Source organism: Osmia lignaria, chromosome 15 (genome assembly GCF_051020975.1).
Source record: "Osmia lignaria lignaria isolate PbOS001 chromosome 15, iyOsmLign1, whole genome shotgun sequence".
Lineage (NCBI taxonomy): Eukaryota > Metazoa > Arthropoda > Insecta > Hymenoptera > Megachilidae > Osmia > Osmia lignaria.
This window is the reverse complement of record NC_135046.1, coordinates 13,467,239-13,487,395: the sequence shown is the minus strand read 5'-3', so window position 1 is coordinate 13,487,395 and position 20,157 is coordinate 13,467,239. Positions and strand designations below refer to the sequence as shown.

The window sequence follows — 20,157 nt, the reverse complement described above, 5'->3', positions numbered from 1 at the left end:
CTGAGCTGAAATTGATAGATCGTCGACACTTAAACGTCTCCTCTATTCTATTCCAGATAACGTTGGTCTTATTGAAAACCAGATAGCTTCGATAATTTTCAATAATGATGAAGGAATTTCAACTATTAGAAGAATTTACTTTTTTACCATTTATTCTGATCCCCTTCAAGGACTCTTTTATTATTATTTAAAGGATTATACGTCCAAAAAATCAAAGCTTATTTATAAGATACTTTGAATGTAATTTTTTGAACAATACAACTTTCACGTGAAAGCTTCCAAAGCCTCCGTCTTTGGAATTAAATAAAAAAGAGATTAAAGGAAAGTTTGTGTGGAGTTGAGATATTATTGATAACAAAAGCTTTTATCCCAAATTAATATCTTGCACTCAAACAACCGTTGTTGAAAATACAAGTACACTTCACCCGAGTGCGGTACAACTGTAGCCAAAACAACGACTTCAACCACTTCCATTATTAAATTCGTGTATCAAATGAATTTTAGTAAAATTTTAGGGAAAATACATCATGGCTAATTTAAAGATTTAAACTAATCATTATCAATTAACTTTTTATCAAATTTTCAAGTAACTGGTTACTAAGAAATTTGAAATAATAAACTTTTAATATCTCTCGTTAAAATATATTAAGAATTACGCCTAATTGCACCTAACTTATTGAAATACATATAATCTTCATTTGGGATTGTATAGTCCCAAGAAAAACATCAACTTAATAAAAATTTAAATATTTCTGTCTTTTCGAAGAGACACGAAGCCAGGCAGTTCTGTGTTTATCGAAAACAGAAAAGAAAGCATATAAAATGAAGAAGAATTGCTGGCGTATGTAGGTGAGCAGGAAAAGAAGAAGAAATAAATAAAAGAAGTGAAGGAACAGAAATTTTTTCTTGTCTTGAGAACAACGGCCTGTTTTTCTTTTTTTTACTTCCTAAGAAGATTGCTATAGAATTATTTTTAAACATGGATTCATGATACAATAATTGGGAAATTTATTCAGAACGATTTGGATCATTAACACTGAAATAACCAAGCTCTAATTATTTAAAAAAAATATGAATTGTAAAAAACTTTTTAATTACAGTAATTATTCATTTTTACATCTTTTATTTTTTAAATTTGATTTTAATTTTAGTGTTGGTTGTTCTAGCGTTAATTATCAATTAAAGAAAAAACACACTTGTACCCTTTTACACGATTTAGACACACACTGAGATATTAACCCTCGGACGGCGGATCCAGTTTTTGCTATTCAAGGGTTAAATAAAAATTTATACAAATTAAAATTTAAATTAGCATTTTAAAGATGTATATCTATAAGTACATAATGATTCATTTTTTGAATTCAAGTTTCATTTTAATTTCGGTAATTAATTAATTAATTAATTAATTAATAATATAGAACAGTGCACTCATTTGTATGATTAAATTTAAAAACGAATAAAAATGTATAAAAATGTGTCTTGTAATTAAACGTTTGATGGTTTACTGAGGCCCAGTAATTAAGAAATGGTTCGAAAAATGTAAGCCATTTCTAATGAAGATTTACAATGACCCAGTAACAAATTGTAACACGCGTTAGTCATCAGGTTTTGATCATTTAAACAGGATGTAATGTGGGTCGATCTTGGTCGGTAAAGAAACGCTTAAACAGCATTGTCCTCGATTCTCAAATGAAAAGTGTGATGGCGGAAGTTAGATGAAAGCGTAGGAAACGGTCTGCGACAAGTGGCGCCGGTTTCCTGGGCTTTTTTGAATATAATTGAAGCCCTACAGATGCGCTTTTAATATCGCACACGAGGACAAAGGCCAGGATAATTAAAGTACTCGCCGCGGTGGGAGGTAGCCCCGGGCTTGAAAGGAGATCCACCAAGGAATATAGTCGTAGGAAGAGTGTCGTAATGACCGGAGATAGAAAAAAAAAAAAAAAAGTACGAATTGAATGGAAAACCGTGAAAACGACCGTCAACTTCCTTAATGACTCATCTTGAATAGATGAACACGCGTTAAAACACCTATTACGTTTCCGCACATTTTTAATAATTTTTTTCTGAGAAAGCTACGACGTATATTGAAAATCTGTTACAGTCATTTTCTTGTATATTTCTTAAACTATGGGGGAATATTTTTAGATTTTCTATACTATCCAAAATGGCGGAGCTACAGCGGCCTCACTGTGATGCCTTTGAAAGAGAACACCTAAACAGAGTCTTTTAGCAAAGTCGGCACAGTTTTTCTAGAAAAAATTATGAAAAATTGCTCTGAATTTTTCCGATTAAATGAATCTTACGATTAGTGTAAAGCATTTTCTAAGAAATAATAATAGTTTCTTTTTTCAATAAAAATTGTTTCCAATTTTCAAACAGAGCTAGAAATGGAGGTTGAAAGGCGAAAAGATATACACGAAGTGATATTTCACGTGGTGGTAAGACGGGCACAGAGAAAATACTATCTTCTAACACGGACAGAGTGAAATGAGAAAATGTAAAAGCATCTCACGAATGTAACGAGAGAAACGAGTTGTAAGCCTGCTGTGACAACACTGTCTGCGAATTAGTGTGACGCGTTCTTTCTCTCGTCGAGCTTTCTTCGCAACGACAAATTCGAAATTTTTATCATTTCCCATAAAAGTATTCGAAGACACAGAAGGTAAGAGAACAGCAAATACATTTAACGTCACTTTACCCGATACGTTCTCAAGCTAAGTACGATAATTAAGTGAACGTATCCGACAGCATGGCACCTTTCGAACTTCTCTGACAACCCTGTACCATGACATTGTCAATTAACGAGCACTTTACTTGTGGAGAGATGATGATTTCGTATGATATTACGTCGATTTTCGTGGATCAAATTCAAGATGGCGAAGGTCTATAAGCAGTTAAAGAAGTTGGACTACTCTGAGAATCAAACTCATCTTTGATTATTATTTTTCTTCTCTTAAACCACGAAGTCAATCGAAATTCGTTCAATTATAATTTCTGACAAATAACATTTCATCAGAATACCAACTATTGTTTCCAACTATTGTTCAGAAATCATCCTCTTAAGGACCCTTTGGACATTTTCAGGGCAAAAAGGTAAAACGCCATTTGCTGTCGAAAGCTAGAAGGGCAAAAAGATAGGAAAACATGATCGTTCGACAAAGTTTGGACATCGGTGTATCGGTGGAAACTGTCGAGAAGCTTCAGCTTGTTATTGCATTGAAAACTTTGACCGGAAACGCGGTGTTCCGTTGAATTTCAACGTCCTTTGCTGCCTTTACTTTTCTACGTTTTTTTCTCTACCCGTCCATTTAGATTGGCACAGCTTTTATCGGAGGATCGAAGTAAATTAAAATGCCCCAATCGTCGGGTTCGTTCGTTGTCAGACTCCGTCTTTGTTCCGGCGGAGGGTGTTCCGCTTCCGATTCCGTTCTGTCAAAGAAATCGGCGTTTTCTTCGCCGGGGATGACACTCGCGATATTGGATCGTCCAGGGAAATTAATTGAAAGGGAATCGTGTTTGATCACTGATCAAAAAAAAACCGGGCAGGTAAGAAGAATTTATTTATCAATGTTACTTTTCATCAAATTTTTCTTCTTCTAAATCATCAAGTAAATCAAAAAATCTATTACCTACAGTTTATTGTATATTTATAATCGATTTTTTGTACCTACTCGGCAAAATGGTGGGGATAAATTAATTCCTGAAGTGCAGTAGTTAATTATTCACGGTACAGTAATATTTACAGAAAGTTAAAACAAAAAACATAATAAAAGGTGACAACATTCGACCAAGTGTACGAACCCGCCCTAGTTATAGAGGATTTCCGGTATGTACGTACACAGATTGGTATCGAACTATCGCGAGAACTTATTTAATTAAGTCTTGACGAGTTCACATGGAAGTTTTCGAACTATAGACAACGGAAGGTCGTTTTAAATTGAGGAAAGGGAATCCTCGTTGTATTGCAATTCAACTGAATTTCAAATTTCGTTATTAAACATTGAAAAAAGAGATCTGTGTAGTAATTTTTATGTTTAATTTAAAATGTAAATTGTGTGATAAATTAATAGTGTCTTAATGTAAATGTTTGTATAATCTACATAAATATTTATCGTAAAATACAACAAACCTCTAACCATCATAATTCTCATTTCAATGAAAACGAAAGAAACACGGAGTGCACTGTTCCATCTAAAATTACCAAAAAGAAAAGAAAAAGAAATAACAATTATATCAAACACTAACAAAGTATCTCCATCGCTAAACCTTTCAAACTGAAAGATGCAACAAAGCCAAACGTGAAAATCATTGTCTCAAGCAAGAAAGCAACAAAAACGTCATCGAGCATTAGAAGAAAGAAGAGGAAAGAAAATAGAAAAGGGAAACATATTTCATCCACACTGGCACACGTCTATTTGCAGAAAGTCAATGTACCTAAGAGAGGTATAGCGTCGGAGACCTGAGGCAGAGTCTCGGCGACAAGGTTCAGGAACACCGTCAGCGATAACAAGATGGTCACTCCTGAAACAGTCGTAGAGCCCTGCTTTTTCATCATCCATATCATCATCGTTTTACAAACCTAACCAAAATCTCACTCTGTCCCACTCGTCCCGCTTACGGATACCCCTCCTCTGCCTGTAGATGCCTATAGACACATATTTTGCCCTGTGTATTGCGCGCACGTCTGTCCAGTGCTGTAGACGTCCATGGACACCAAAATTTTGTGCTATGGACGCCCATGGACGCCTGCAAAACTAATTCTGCATCTATCATGTACGCTTAAAGACGTAAGCTCTTTGCTATGGACGCCTACAGACGCTAGTCCTGCGCCATGGACAGCAGGATTTTGCAAAATTTCAAGCTGAAATGGAACAGGACAGTAGACTCTCTGTCTGACAGCGGTGAGAAATGACTTTGTCCCTAAGCCCAAATACTTGAAAAACAAAGAAGGGTGGCCCTCGGTGGCCCTCGAATAAGTTTCTCGACCATATATGTACATATGTACCTATGTCCTCCATGAAACAAGCAGATAACTTTCCTGCGAATGGGTAACCATTCTGATATCTTTCCTTGAAGAATGGCGCCTTGTAATACTCTCATCGCGGTTGAAATTTTCACGGTAATGACTGTGAAATTTAATCCTTTCAATTTTATGCTCGAATTCTCGACGATCTTGTAATTACGGTTCAAATGCATCGGGGACGTCTACTGGAATGTAGGTAATTCGCGTTACTTTGTAAAGAGTGCCATTGATCGAATTATTATAACCCTTCGATTTTCATCGTTATCACGCTCTGTGGTTTCAAAGAAATTTGAAATACTGCCGTTTAAGAAATAATGGTATGAATTGTTGAAAGTTATTTTCTTCTCAACTTTTTAAAAATAATTTAACAATTCTGTATCTCTTATAGTAAGAGCATATGTTGGAAGGTTTTATTATAGAAAAAAAGGGAAGAGAATTAATAAAGCTCCAGGCAATGCACAACAAATTCAAAAAGAGAGAAAGAAAAGGGAAAAGGTTTTTTATTCAATTCGATTCGATACTTCGGAGCTGTTAATTGCTCCAGTTTAGCTCTCACAAATTTGCTCGCTGCTCCATTAAACTTTTACACCAGGAACTTGGAGATAAAATAGTAATTACTCATGGAGAATTTGGAACCTTTTACAGTCATGGAGCGGGATCATATAGCGTGAAAAATATGTGACTAAATTTAATATAACAATAGAATAAAGCGGAAAAAAATATTTCAAATATCTCCATTGAAGATTTTTAATTGAAATTGAAGAAAATGAGACCGTCAGGCAGGAATTATTGACCTATACTACTGATCAACCTTTGTAATCTAAATATTCTTAAGAAAATGTTCTTAAGGCTTTTAAGCAATGTATTATTTTTATGATAAATTAAATTATTTTATTGATGCGAAGGTCGCTTTATCTTGATGCAAGCGTTCAACTCAACATTCCTTAACAAACAAAAGAGTGCTCAATATGCTGACAAGCGAGAAAATTAATTAGTTTCTCGACGTGCTCGATGCAATTTCACAAATGAACCTTTGGAAAATTATTCCGGAAATGAATTTTCAATATCACCCTTTCAGTTTTTACTGATTAACGTCTATACACCCCTAGAAACCATAAAATTATTGTCTTTCGCTATCCATGGTCCATTTTTTTGTTCATCCCATCTGACATTTGATTTATTTGATTTATTTGATTTATTTCCATTCGAACGATTCGTGTTGCTGTGAAACTGGCGAAGTAATGGCATTTGATTGTCGAATATAATGGAAATCAAAGAGACCATTGAACATGGGAGGGGATCATATTATGCGTAACACCGTTCCTGTTCTATCGAACTGGGCTATTTTCGACCATAATGGGAACGTGTAACGTAACCAGATTGCAAAAGGACCGGTCGGAGAATTAGCAAATCGCTTGATTTTCACGGCTGAAATTGTATGCTAGCTGGATTTTCTTTTGTAACCGAGTGAAATCGATGGTTTCTAGTGTTGCTGGACCGAAGGTAATGGGCATGGGCAAATGGGTCGATGGAAAATGTTCAATTATTGCGGTGATCGGTGAGCGGTCGAGGTTGGAAGGAAATTGGATAATGTTGAAGCTGATTTAAGATAAGGATAAAGGGACCACTGACAGTATGATGAAATTTATTTCATAAATTGTTTAGTACTATATAAAAATTTAGTATCGGTTCATAGTGTACTTAATACTTTCATTCAAGGAAACAGGAATTGTAAACAATTTCAAGCCTAAATCTATTCTTTGGGGCGTCAATTATTGACCTATACTACTAATATTTACATAAAACTTTGAAAAAACCATGAAAATGTATAAAAATTTACTTCCCTCATTATATAAGTTTATAGTTCATCGTGTTACTATTTAGAATTAATGTAACAAAATGTTTCAGTTCCAACTCACTGTCCTTGGCTGTTAATTATTGACCTACACTACTGATATTTATATAAGAACCAAAAACGACTAAGAAACTTTCTAAAAATGAATTCCTTCAACATCTCAGTTTACAATTTATCATATTACTGTTGAAAATTATTGAGAGCATAGATTTCAAACCCAGCTTACTTCTGTTGGGTATTAATCGTTGACCTATACTACTGAAATTCCCATAAAACGTAAAAACCACTGGAGAAACTTCTAAAACTCAACCTCTACTACATGGCCTTATAACTTATCGTTTTACCCCTGTTTCATTGAAAATCCATGGAAGTTGTCTTCTCTACCAAAGCTAAATTATTGACCTAGACTACTGTAAAGTGCAGGTTAAGTCTTAAAACGATCGAAAACTTTCCAAATTGATTGCTCTTCGTCTCAAACTGAACATTCATCACCTCAAACAATCAGAAACCTAATTACCCATCAAATAAACAATTCCTTTCGAGGCAGCGTCTACTAAAGTTCACTTAAAGATTCCCATTAAATCTCTAAAACTCTCTGCCGTCCATTGGCAAAAGGACACTCGAACAAATTACCGACGGCTTTTAATTGCCCACGGATCCGATGTTCATTAAACAGCTGCCACGATGGATCAGAGTAATGCAACCCTCGATCGAAGTCACGAAAAGCTTCAAGTTTCACCGATCGCTCGTTACCAACTAATTTGCCCCCGGACAGACCACGTGTCCCGCTAATTGCCCGGCAAAGAAAGTTTCTCAGCCACTACAGTTGCTTCGGCTTGATTGAGAACTGTTTTGGGAAGTGTGGCCACATCGTGGTTATTGGTTTCCCTGGAGAATTGATGGGACCGGAAAATAAATAAAGAAGTAAGCGCTGATCGGTTTGAAACTTACGTGAAATTTTTCACCCCAAAACGATTGTCTTTTTCTTTTTTTTCCTTTTTTAATTTTAGATAGAGGTCTATTAATTAGCCTAAGTGACCAAGAGAGTCTAATTCGACCTAGACAGCCTAACTTAAGAGAATCCAACAGGAAGTATATCTATCCTTCTTTCATAAAGCTACTATGATAGGATATTCTTTAGAACTGAAGGATAATTTAATTAGTAGCCAAGGATTTCATTATGAATTGATTTCTTCTTCCATCGCTGTTTTTTCCCCTGTTACTTGTCCTTAGAATCGTCTTTGAGGTGCTATTAGTCGAAGGTACACCATTCTGAACCTGAATAATTAAAGCCATCTTTCATGATTTTTTTTTTTTCTTTCTTATACGGTAAACTAAACTGAAAATCTGTTATATACATTTTTTTGTTCATATCTTAAGTTGAACGATAATATTTTTAGAGTTTCTATACTCTGCGAAATGGTAGAGTTACGGCTGTCTCATCGTAACTCAGTTAAACCGCTTTCGTTAAAACTAGCCATCTTGAAGAAGCTGTATCTTCGTTATCTTGTTAGATAAAAAAAGAGTTCCAAAGTATTTTTATATTCCTTATAAAGATACTTTAAAATGTATATAATAAATTTCTCATTTACCTCATGATTTCTTTAGAAAAAAATAATCACAAATGACTTTGATTTTTCAGGTTCAATACACCCGGAAGATCGTTCAGACAAGTATTATACTGTGTCAGTTAAAACTTAAGAAAATGATGAATTGTTTAATTTAAACAATGTTTGATCGTGTTATAGCATAAGTAACGCGTATTAAAGCATGAAATTGAACTTACTGTTTGCACGAGTTTCCCGATAAACTGATGGACTATCCCTTGCTAAACCCCCAAGGGTAAAACGGTAGACTATGGGGTTAACTATGGGACCTTTCAACAGGCAATTAACACAGCAATATACCTACGAGTTTCGCTGCTACCAGTAATAATTCTCTAAAGTATCACACCGGAATATGGGGATAATTGAGTTAATTAATGTATTTTTTCTAACACATGGGACTGTCACAGGACAGTATTATAAATAATTAATACAATACATAAAAAATGGGATGACAAAGTAACCGTGCACTTTTTTATGGGGGTGAAGAAGATTTACAGCTGCCCAAGAAACTTTCAATACAAAGTGGAAGTATCAGCGATATTTAATCATAACATAGTTGTTCCATGGTAATTTCATAGTAATTCCATTTGTATAGACTCGGTTTCATGGGCAATTAAGAAATTCACTATTTATCTTGAGATAATATTTTTCAACGGGGTAATTATCTAAACATTAATGTCACACAAGGCTGAGGGGTCTAAAAGGGGATGTTCAAAGAAAAATAATCACTTTTGAAATAAATTTAAAAAATAAAAAATAAAAATTAAAAGAAAGTTATACAACCAAGAGTTAATTCAAATTATTAAAATTTTATTTCAATAATTTCCTGCTTATTTTTCATTACTTTTCGTTCTGAATTCATAAAATAAATATTTTTAATAACAGGTTTAAATGTTTGTTTGACTTTATTTTTTAATTTTTTAAGTTTTATTTGAAAGTAATGAAAATTCTTATTGTTTTCCACGAAAATTTCACCGAACGATTCGAGAGCGTTCCTCTCGATCGGTAGTTGCTTATTATGCGGTGCGAACACGATAACTGGGCTTAATTAAAGCGAGAGTATGCGTCGTTAATTAATGCAAGAATTGCTCGCATTACTGCTGCCCGTTCAAGTTGCATTCCAATTGTTTGCTGAAAGATTTTTGGTATTTCAATTGTCTCTTGAAAACGATGGAAAATTAACGATAATAATTCATAATTTCCAGTATAATTCTGAATCAAATTTCTAAAATAGAACATTATTATTATTTTGTAAATCTTGCAATTTTCATACGTGAAAGTGGTTCATAATTCGTTTCCTGATTAAATAGAATTTTTCATTCGATTACAGCCGGAAATCAGGAGGAGGAGTTTGTCGACCCGAAAGTGGCGGACAGCAACTCGACCAAACCACTCGGACGAAAATTAAATTTCTTTTCGCGGTTAGCGTGGAAACCTATTTCCCCTCATGGAAAATATGAAAATTCTTAACCGATAAACCGGATTTAACACCAGCACGGTTAATTTGAAAATTGCTTGTTAAATCAAGCTAAAATATCAGAGCCATTTTTCATTCATCTTGTATTTTCAAAATATAAAAGAATAATTTTCAAAAATTTGAAAATATCAGAACGAAAAGTGATCAGATAAACAGGGTGTGTTAAAATGGTTTTTGGATTCAGAAAAGCCATGAAATTGTTATTTTTTATCATGGCGTCCCATATTCTTGAAACCATAAATTAAAATAGAAAAAATTTGTTGCCAAGTCTGAACGATCTTCAAGATTTTATTAATCCATCTTCGTGTAATTTTCATGAAAGATGGTTATCTCAAGGTGAATGCGTAACGACAGGCACAAAACATCATGGACGTGTATACACATATGTATTTACAGGACACGAAACAAAGAGACTATGACACACATTTTGCCAGGGTTGAAATACGTTAATTATCATGGGGATAATTAATAGGTACCTATTAAGGGAACTGCGTCCGAGGTCGTCGGCATGCTTTCTGCCACGAGGTTCAGGAATACTGTCAGCGACAGCAGAATCGTCACTCCTGTGATATTTTGAGAAGATTTTTTAAAATATCACTCAACAATACTTGTTCATTTTTTACGTACATAGGTATGTATGTGGCAGTCAATGCTAGAAGATATTTAATTAACGATAAGAATAACTATTGGAAGATTTAATATTTTTTTAATTGAAATTGCAAATGTTTTAAATTAATTAAATATTTTAAAATTATTTGAATATTAAACTTTCCAATCAATTCGATATAGGGACCCAGCCTCCTGATTTTATTATCTGAATAGGGTATTGTATTAATTTGTAATTTTTAATACCTTTTTTATTTTGTATAATTGAAAAGGTGGAATGAAAAATGAAATTGAACAAATTTTTTTTTTCAGCAATAATATAAGAGTCATCAAAATGAATTATTTCAGGACGAACATCTTTAAACTAAATTCGTTTCACTAAACCCTTGCTTTTCTCCTGAATTTCGATGAAAATCCCTTTTCTCTGAAATTTCTGGGTAATACTGTCGTTCGGTTGGTTAGATCTTATCCTGTTGAAGGGTCTTCTAAAGTTTCACGATGAAATCCTACCAAGTTTTGGGAAGAATTTAAACTGTCTAGCAGAGTTCGATGAACGATTTCAAAGTTCAATTGTTTTTGAAAACAAGGATTGCAGAATAAATTAGCCTGTGAGAATTGATACGAGGTACTACCACAACCCTTGTGAATTTTGAAGAAGTAGAATGTCGTCAATTAAAAAATTATACCTTCTCAAACAAATTTTGTTGCTGAAATTAATATCTTCGGATGCTTCTAATAAAGTCTTATTAGAATTCTAAAAATTATTAAAACTACATGATTGATTACATAAAATACGAAAAATATAAAGCAGACCTCTAATTAAAATTTGCTTTGTAAATCTTGAAAATGAACTAAAGTGGTTTCAACAAACCGTTATTACTATTAATTTCACGCTGCTTTATGATTTCCCTTTGCGTTATAACGCAGAGTATATCGGTGAACCAAAGATTCCGTAATTTCCGGTTGCAAGCCTACACGATTTCGTGACCATAATCGCACGCGTCAACGAGTATTTCAAGCCGCGTAACTCGTTGCGAAGCCATGCTGCAAACACAGAGTCAGCTCACTCGTTAATAACTTTACGCGATGCGGTTAACGTGTCTGGAATTGCATTATTACATAATAACCGACGTCATTTACGATCCAGCCCTCCATAATTTCTGTTCAGTCAAGCCGAATTTTCCATTAATTTCAATTTCTCTTCCCCCTTACTCCTTACTCAACCTCGAATATTTATACATGTCATTATTCATTAATTATAAAGATTGGCTGATTATATGTATTTCAATCGTTTATAGGAAACCTAATATTAAATTGTTACACGTCACATGGAAAGTGAAAAAAAAAAAAAAATGGCACTTATGGTATATCAATTTGAAGCATACACTCTCAGGAAAGTGACGGTAATAAATATTCTAAATACAGAGTGGCTGGTTCTACGTTGAAACAACGCATTAAATAAACTTTAAGGTTTAAGCTTTAATTTAATCTGCCATAAGTGTTATTTTGTTTGCGAGACTTTTCTGTCATCAAATCGCATCCATTATCAAAGAACTCACGCGACGGAAGATACCAAAGATTAGTTTATCGTTGTCCACGTTCAAACAAATATTGCTGTTATCGTGCAAGTACACGTACACCGTTATACCAAGTTAATTTGCATAATTTCCATAACGTGGAACTTAGAAAGCGGATTAACACGTTTCTGGTTATGGTATTTTGAACGCAAGGATGTTTCGTACTGTTACAGTTACTTAAGTTTTCAGCGTGTTTAATGCAACCATCAAGATTTCACGAATTTTAGCTTGTTTATAGAGCTACCATTGTTAAGAGTTAAACAGAAAAATTTCGATCGTGTTTCTTTGCAAAGAGATTTTAATTCCTTCAGAAGCTGTAACCGACAAGGCTCGGATAAGAGTTCGAGGTGAAATTTCGACGAACCGCGACAAGGTGGATCCGTTGCAGGTGGCAAACCGCCAATAACATCCGGGCTTGTTGGGTCTGTGGATGGAAAATGGGGTCGAGGAAAGCCGGCAATTAGTTCCTTACAATTAGCTTCGAACGCTTGTATTTCGCTTAGTTACATTGCTATTTAATCACGCACGTAACTGACACTGTGTATTCAATTATAATATTACGGAATATTTTATGTCATCATGGATCTCATTACATCAATTTTGGATTTGTTCAGAAGTCATAAGACGAATTAAATTAAATAAAAATTATCGAAATCGGTCACACACAATTCTTTTTGATTTAATTTCCCATCAACCATTTTGTAGGAGAACTCGTCGTCCGTCAGTGGGGCTAACAACAGACCGCAATTCGAAACTTCTATACTCGTATGTACGATATATTCGAACACCGATCGTCGAAACCCTAACAATTTTATATTCAATATATCAATGAATTCGTTAATCAACACTCGAATAAATACCTTTTCACCCTGAATACCCAATTCAAATCCTATTCAAATTCAGCTTAAATCCATCGCTAACTTGAAACTCTCTGAAACTTTCATTCCTATCACAGTACCAAAATCCTCGATTGCATTCTGACAAATCATAGACGAATCTTAGAACACGTTGTAGGTCTAACAAGGAGAATCGGTCTATGAAAATGATGCTCCAGCCTTTATCCAACAGAACGTTCACTTGGCTCATGTGTATTCACAGGCACAGGCACAGGCACAGACACGAGCGAACCTTTTGTCATGGTAATTCTCAATCAAATACACTTTCCGTGAAGAGGGTCGGTGTCGCTTTTGCTAGCCTTAACATGCTAGGTCTGCACACCCTCCGTATTTATCCGGTTAATGAAATTCGCGATGTGCCGAAACCAGCCGGAATTTACAACGGCATAATATTATGGAAATTTCATTCATGGATGTTGCAATAACGCCTCCGCTAAAGAGCTGCACTTTTTGCTCCATAATGATAAACTGTTGGCCATCATGGATAAGATTGGTTAATAAATTGTCGCTCATCGTCATTATGGTATTATTTTTCATTATTTATGTTTGAAATCAGAATGGCGATGGGTCGTGCATCATCCGAAGTCTATTCACACTCGACAAGCATAATAATTACAATTTATCCTGACGAACGGAAGTAAATTCCCGTAGGAAATCTGGATAAGAAAGATCTCTATTGTTGTCACTTTACATTGTATCTGTTCCAAAGGCAAAAGCTGAAGAGAACTCGAGTCACTCCGGGAAACTTTGAGGAAATCTGACAGTTTTGGTAGCTGTTCTACTAGACTGAGAATAAACCGACTTCTGAGCTTCCATCTTGGAGCTTAAAATTGAGGATACGAATGGTGGTAGTAGGTATGCACAAGTCGAAAGGAATTAACATTATTATCCCTCAAATTATAAGAAAATATTCTCGTGCAATCAATTTTCCGCTGACTCTATGATTTCTCCTTAAAAAAATTATGAAAACCAACTGATTGAGAAATAAAGAAGAGCCGTAAGGCTGTAAATCCTTACAAGTCGGCAAATTTCTTCACGTATCACCAAGCAATCGACTTCCGTGTTAGAAAATGGCGGAAAATTCGTTTCTTCCTCGAAGGTATCTCGTGGAGGATTTCCGTGGACTTTGATTGTACGGTAGCGGAAATTGGGACGGTATGCTTCGATATAATCGCGAACAATCAAGGGCATAGCTCAAGGCGTGCTCACCGGAAAAGAAGTGGTTCGAAAGCTCGATGGTTCGTTGCTTGAATTCCTAATAAGCTTCCAGTTTGAATTGAATCTCGAAACACGAAACTTTTCCTCAATTTCTTTACAGGAATTTATAGTTTCTATCTTTTGCCAATCTCGAATTGTTGTAAAAAATGTTCCACTTAGAAAAATAAACAATTTTTCTGAGAAATATTCGGAATTCAAAAATAAACGAAAAAAAAAAAAAAAAAAAAAAAAGTCAAAATCAGGAGTTGTAAATAGGATTCTTTTATCTCCTTGAAATTGCACGTGACGAGGATAATTTTTAAGAAATCCTTCTTGTGATTCGACGACAGCAGTTCTGACATGCATAGCCCGACAAACGAGCCGCAATTATGTTTTAATTGCGCTGTTCCATCCATTTCCCGCTCTTCGTACCTTGTTCTTCGCCAACAAACACATACACACGAATATGCTCATCCTGAAAAGGATTTGATTATGCAACGTTTCTGGATCATTTTCCGCGCACTACAGAGGGTGATTCAAAAAAGTCTATCTCCATACATAAATGAAGAATTGTTACGTATCAATGACTGACTGAAAATAGTTATATAAGAGCACTATCGATATTTTAAATACAAAATGGCTGACAAGTGATTATAGCAAACCATAAGTCAAATTGAAATTTATTTATGGTACAATAACTTAAACTTTATGATTCTTTGTAAGCGGAGGTGTTGAAAAGTAGCAAAAGTTTCATTTGCTTTGCAACTCAACAATCAAAGCATTTCATTTTCAACGATATCGAAGGAAATTTCCCAGGTGCCCGTAATTCGTCGAATTTCCCAAACGTATTCATAATATCAAGTTATTCGGAATATTGTACCGGTGTGCAGCTGTTCTTACTTAATAGCTGAGCCAATGGCCGACACGAAGGAAGAGAGAGTATAATATCATAGAAATTCCATTCCAGCAGAGTTTCATCATCGTCCGTAGCCTCAGGTATATCCAGTTCAGAAATAAGATTCTCTTTAGAAATTCCGATTATTCGCCATACCTTCGGAATCATAGTTATCTCTAATTTCACCTAACTGTATATCAATCAGCCTGATTTTCAAACGTGAAAAGACCGAAAGAAATTCATGACATAAAAATTTGACAAAACGACACTTATGATACATCAAATTAAAGCTTAAACCTTAACGAATCGCGCTATAGAAGCGTTTCATTGATATTCTGGTTTCCATTTGTAGGAAATCAGAGTTTTCTAACATATCAAATTAGTGTACTTACTTAGGATGCCGGCGGAAAAATGATGGCGTTTCGTCTCGGGAACCGTCCACTAGAACTCTGACCTGACGTGGGGCTGACGTGGACGGTCCCTGTCCCAGACGTCTGGGTTCTATATTCTCAGATCTTGTACATATATAATATGTATGTACATAGAAGACAAGGCCCGTGATGGACCATTTGCGAGAAAGGATGGAGTTACACTGTAGTATACTTTAATGACACATTAATCATTTTCTGATGTTTCTCATGAATCTTTAAGCTTTAAATTGATGTATCATACACGATATTTCTAATGTCAACACTGTGATCAATCTGTACCGAGTGAAAATCCCGTTGACCACCGATAGATAGACCGACGTGTCCATCCCCAAAGGAGATCGTTGACCATAGACGGTGTATTTTCACGGTGTTTTCCCGGCTGGACGGTGTTCGGAAAATTATATACCCGTCCCATACTCATGGGACGGCTGGGATGCAGGCCACGTTCCTATTTGTATGTATACAACGGAGCCTGTATGTGCATAGCGGACAATTGTGTCCGCACTGGGAACAAGCTTTCGAATCCCTGCCAGCATCGATTCCGACCCTGTCTGTCATTGCCAATGGAAATTGAATTTCCATTGCGAACTTGTTTCTCAGAAAACTAGGCTCGTCTGTGTTTGCAGCATCGTTTTCATAACTTGCACAAAATCATCGGGTAAGGAAAGATAAATACAAACGCGGTTCAACGATAAACCCGATGGGAAATGGGAAAGTTTCTTCTATGAAGAGGACAGCTTCGTGTAATTACCCTTTAACCTGACCTACGAAGACTAACATGCACCTTGGAGTTTCCGGAACTAGCGGAGGGTTTCACGTTTCAAGGACTCCTTACTTATGGAGCCGAGTTTTGCACGCGATACCATCATGGTTCGAAGAGTTTTCAAGTTCCTGACACGTTTGCCACTCCAACCACCAAAGTTTTAGACCGATAGACTTTCCACAATTTTCAACCAGCAAAAAGTAGGATATTTTTATTACATTCAACTCTGCTTTATATCTTTTGTTATTTAAGGTCTTACACCACATCGTCCTGGCAAATTAGCCTTTTCTTTTATAAACCATAAGATCAATCGAAAACCTGTTATACATATGTATACATTTTTTTATACATATCATAAGCTACATTTAAGTATTTTTGGATTTTTCATAACTATCAAAATGACGGAGTTACAATCACTTTCTGTAGAAGTGGTTCCCTTGAGGCAGCTGTATCTCCGCCATTTTTCCAAGTATAAAGAATCCAAAAGTATCCTTAGATAGCGTAAGAAACGTACAAAAAAATGCATTCTATTTCAAATTTTTTAATCACTTTTTCCCAAAAAATTTCAAAGTGGTACAATCTCATTCTCCTGGAAAAGGGTGACATTTCCTGTTTCACGGTTCTGGCAACGCATCGCGTCGTTCTGAAATAATTAATCGGTTGTCCACGGGCTGACAGCCGCAGAAGCCAGACTACCATCCCGTAAGACGTATACGCGCCGATCGTTCTCGGCCTCATGAAGCATATATCGACCCCGACGAACTTCACCGCCGACCTAATGCATTATGCACATCGTGCACATCGTGCACCGTTGCTCTGTACAGATTTTAGCCGCGTTGTAATCCGTGTGATGCATCCATCCTATCCAAAATTGAAATCATGCGACGCTCGAGGCTTTCCTGGATACATGGTCACCTCGCATCTGACTGTCGGAAAGAGTACCAAATAGACTCGTGAATTCTTTTTATTTTTACGCAAAATTTAGTACGACCTAAAATCTTCCTATCGCTGTTTTTCTTCCGAAAGCTAATTAATTAATTAATTAATTAAGAGAAGGAGAAATCGGAGGGAAGTCAATATCTGCATTAGACTCTTCCGGGAGATTAATGAAACGAAGCAGATGTTGGAAGAACAAAAAGTTCGAAATTAAAAAATCCCAGGGCTAGTTCTACTCTGTCCAACTATTTCACATGATCGATAGAAATCGAAAACGTCGTCCGAGGTATCGTCCTGTCTTTTGTGATCGATTAAGAATCAATCGGTATCATTGACAAAAGTATCATTCATCAGTTTTATACAATTTCAATTTCATGACATAAAAGTACTTACATATGTATTACAAAATATCACTTATGGCACATCAATTTAAAGGTTAAACTTTGTCGAAAATGATTATACGAACACTTTATTAATATCATCATTATTTCGGGAGATATGAACCATTGAAAATTGAGTATTAGTTAGTGAATAATATTAGTTTCACGAAACGTCAGCCATTTTCTGTTAAGGATATTAATAAAGCGTTTAACTGGCACATTTTAGTAGGAATTAAGCTTTAATTTGATGTATCATAAGCGGCATTTCGTTCAACTTTTATGCGATGAAATCATCTCGGAATGTCTACATTTCTAAATCTGTCATTTCTCAATTATCTTCTGTAAACTGTAAACTCTTATCAGTGAGTTCGATCATCTTGTCGTCGAGACATTTGTCAATGACATCGATCGTACTGGAATCTAAACAAAAAACTGGAGTCGATCACGTTCCTATCAATCGTCGTCGAAACGAAATGAAACGCGCGTGACAGTCATATACCTACATATGTAGGTATTATGTGTCATAGAAACGCAATCAGACTGAAATCAATCAAATAGAATTCGCAATACTCTCGGTGTATGTGTATGTACATACATACATACATACATACATACATAATGTAGAAAAAGAGATAGACAGAGAGGAAGAGATAGATAGAGAGATAAATAGATAAGATACATGTCGTGTACACAAGTCGACAGAACTAACGGAAGAAGATAGAAAACGAAAAGAAGAGGTGTGTATGGCTGGTGTGATATGCAGGCAAGGCATGCTATGAGTTACGTTACCTAAGGTGAGCTTCTCCCCGGAGTCTGGTGGCAATGTGAAACCAAGAAGAGCCATGCTTGATATCAGCACACATGGCACGATCAGGTTGAAAAAATAATACAGGGTCCTCCTACGAATTTGTATGGTGAACGTCACGTCCACGTATGGCTCGGGGCAACATTGATAGGTTATTGTATTCTTCTTCCCTGGCATACCTATAACAAAAGAAAACTAAGAATTTATACTCTACGATTTGGTAGAGATTAATGTTACACTTCTTGGAGGCTCGATACAGATCGATTTTTATTCGCTTTTAATCGGTCCCAGCTGGTTTCTTCTAGTAAGTCTTGATATTCTCGTTCCCTTCCCAATATTTATTAAACTACCAGAGATTCCAAAAAATTACAATATCTAACTTTTTAAATAAAGATTCGAAATAACGCGAGCATTGAAAACTCGAGGTATAACCATAAATCTAACAACCACAAAAATACGAGCGCACTCGTGATTTCCTTTTAACAGCCTTCACGAATAGAATACATCCACCGGAAATCTTACGACCTCGTTTACAGTCGCGTAAAAATTTTAACTCTCCTCGTTGCGTTCTTTCAATTGGTGACCAGGCGGAAGAAAGAAACGAACAAAATGTCTACGTAATTTTGCGACGTTTCATAAAGGAGTTAACATCGCGTATCGCGTCGCGTCGATCGATATGACACAGCTGGTTAGAACGTAGAAATTTAATAAAGAAAGTCAAACTGTTACATTGACACTTCCGTTTAGTAACAAAAGTGATTGCTATAGTCGTAGTAACGGTAAGATTTTTTATTATTAATTATGGGACCAGGTTTATCTGGAGAGCAATAATTTCGAGGGGGAAGTAAGGAAAGCACTTGTTGCTACACCTGTGGGACATTTTTACTCGTCTAAAATTGATATTACGTAATATTTCTATTACGTAACATGGTAGAAAAAAAATTTGTAAATTTCAATTAGTAATAGTCCTAACTAATAGTGGGTCCTAATTAAATAAAAAATTATCCACTGAAAATTTCAGTATTTATTAATTAACACGTTATCAACAATACATGTATAATCTCAACACTTTTCTCGATATTTATATAAAAAAATAAATATTTCTTAGCTTTCCTTATTATTAACACCCAAGACGTTTCCCGCTGAAAATTCTTGATAGTCATAAATGAAGAAGGTATTCAGGTTATAGGGTCGTGTCGCGCTACGTTGCCTAGCCGTGTCAAAGAAACCAAAATTTATTAATGCAATTTCACGCCAGCATATTCGCCAAGATTTCCACTCCTCTCTTCATTATTCATCCGTCGCATTTCGAATTCCTTGCCGCGTGCTTTTCCTATGCCAAGTCGCGCGAGAATGCGGGAAAGAGGTATACCACTTGCAACTTTCATAAGCGAGGAAAGGATCATCGACGAAGCTGAAGAGGAGCCGGAAAAATAGCCACGAAGAATCGAAGAAATCGTTCGAAAGACTTAGCTCGTAAAAGGGAAACACGGTGAGACTCTTCAGGGCCCTCTTCTTGGTCGTGGGATAACAGAAATGTTGCTTCCTTAACGATTTCCATCGACGCGACGTGCCTTTACGTTTCGATGCACCGAACAAAATACGGAGAAAAGAATGCCGATAAGGTGAAACGGACATTATTGGAAGAGCAATATTGAATTTTTGAAGGACAGACAGTATTTCGAGTATTTCTGACTTTACAATGA

At 35.7% G+C, this 20,157-nt stretch overlaps 1 protein-coding gene across 5 annotated transcripts in view; it reads right to left on the bottom strand.

The window, feature by feature from the left end:
• The window catches only part of nAChRalpha6 (nicotinic acetylcholine receptor alpha6), a 112,553-nt gene that overhangs the window by 21,598 nt on the left and 70,798 nt on the right, over nucleotides 1-20,157 (bottom strand). For 3 of the 5 annotated variants that reach the window (XM_034332851.2, XM_076692427.1, XM_076692428.1), the window contains exons 8-9: nucleotides 18,436-18,630; nucleotides 10,442-10,528 (exon numbers count right to left, since the gene is read on the bottom strand). In XM_034332851.2, the coding sequence (XP_034188742.1) occupies nucleotides 10,442-10,528; nucleotides 18,436-18,630 (282 nt within the window). Of the gene's footprint in view, nucleotides 1-4,437; nucleotides 4,525-10,441; nucleotides 10,529-18,435; nucleotides 18,631-20,157 lie in introns of all 5 variants that reach the window. The other 2 variants (XM_034332848.2, XM_034332852.2) reach the window with 2 other exon arrangements.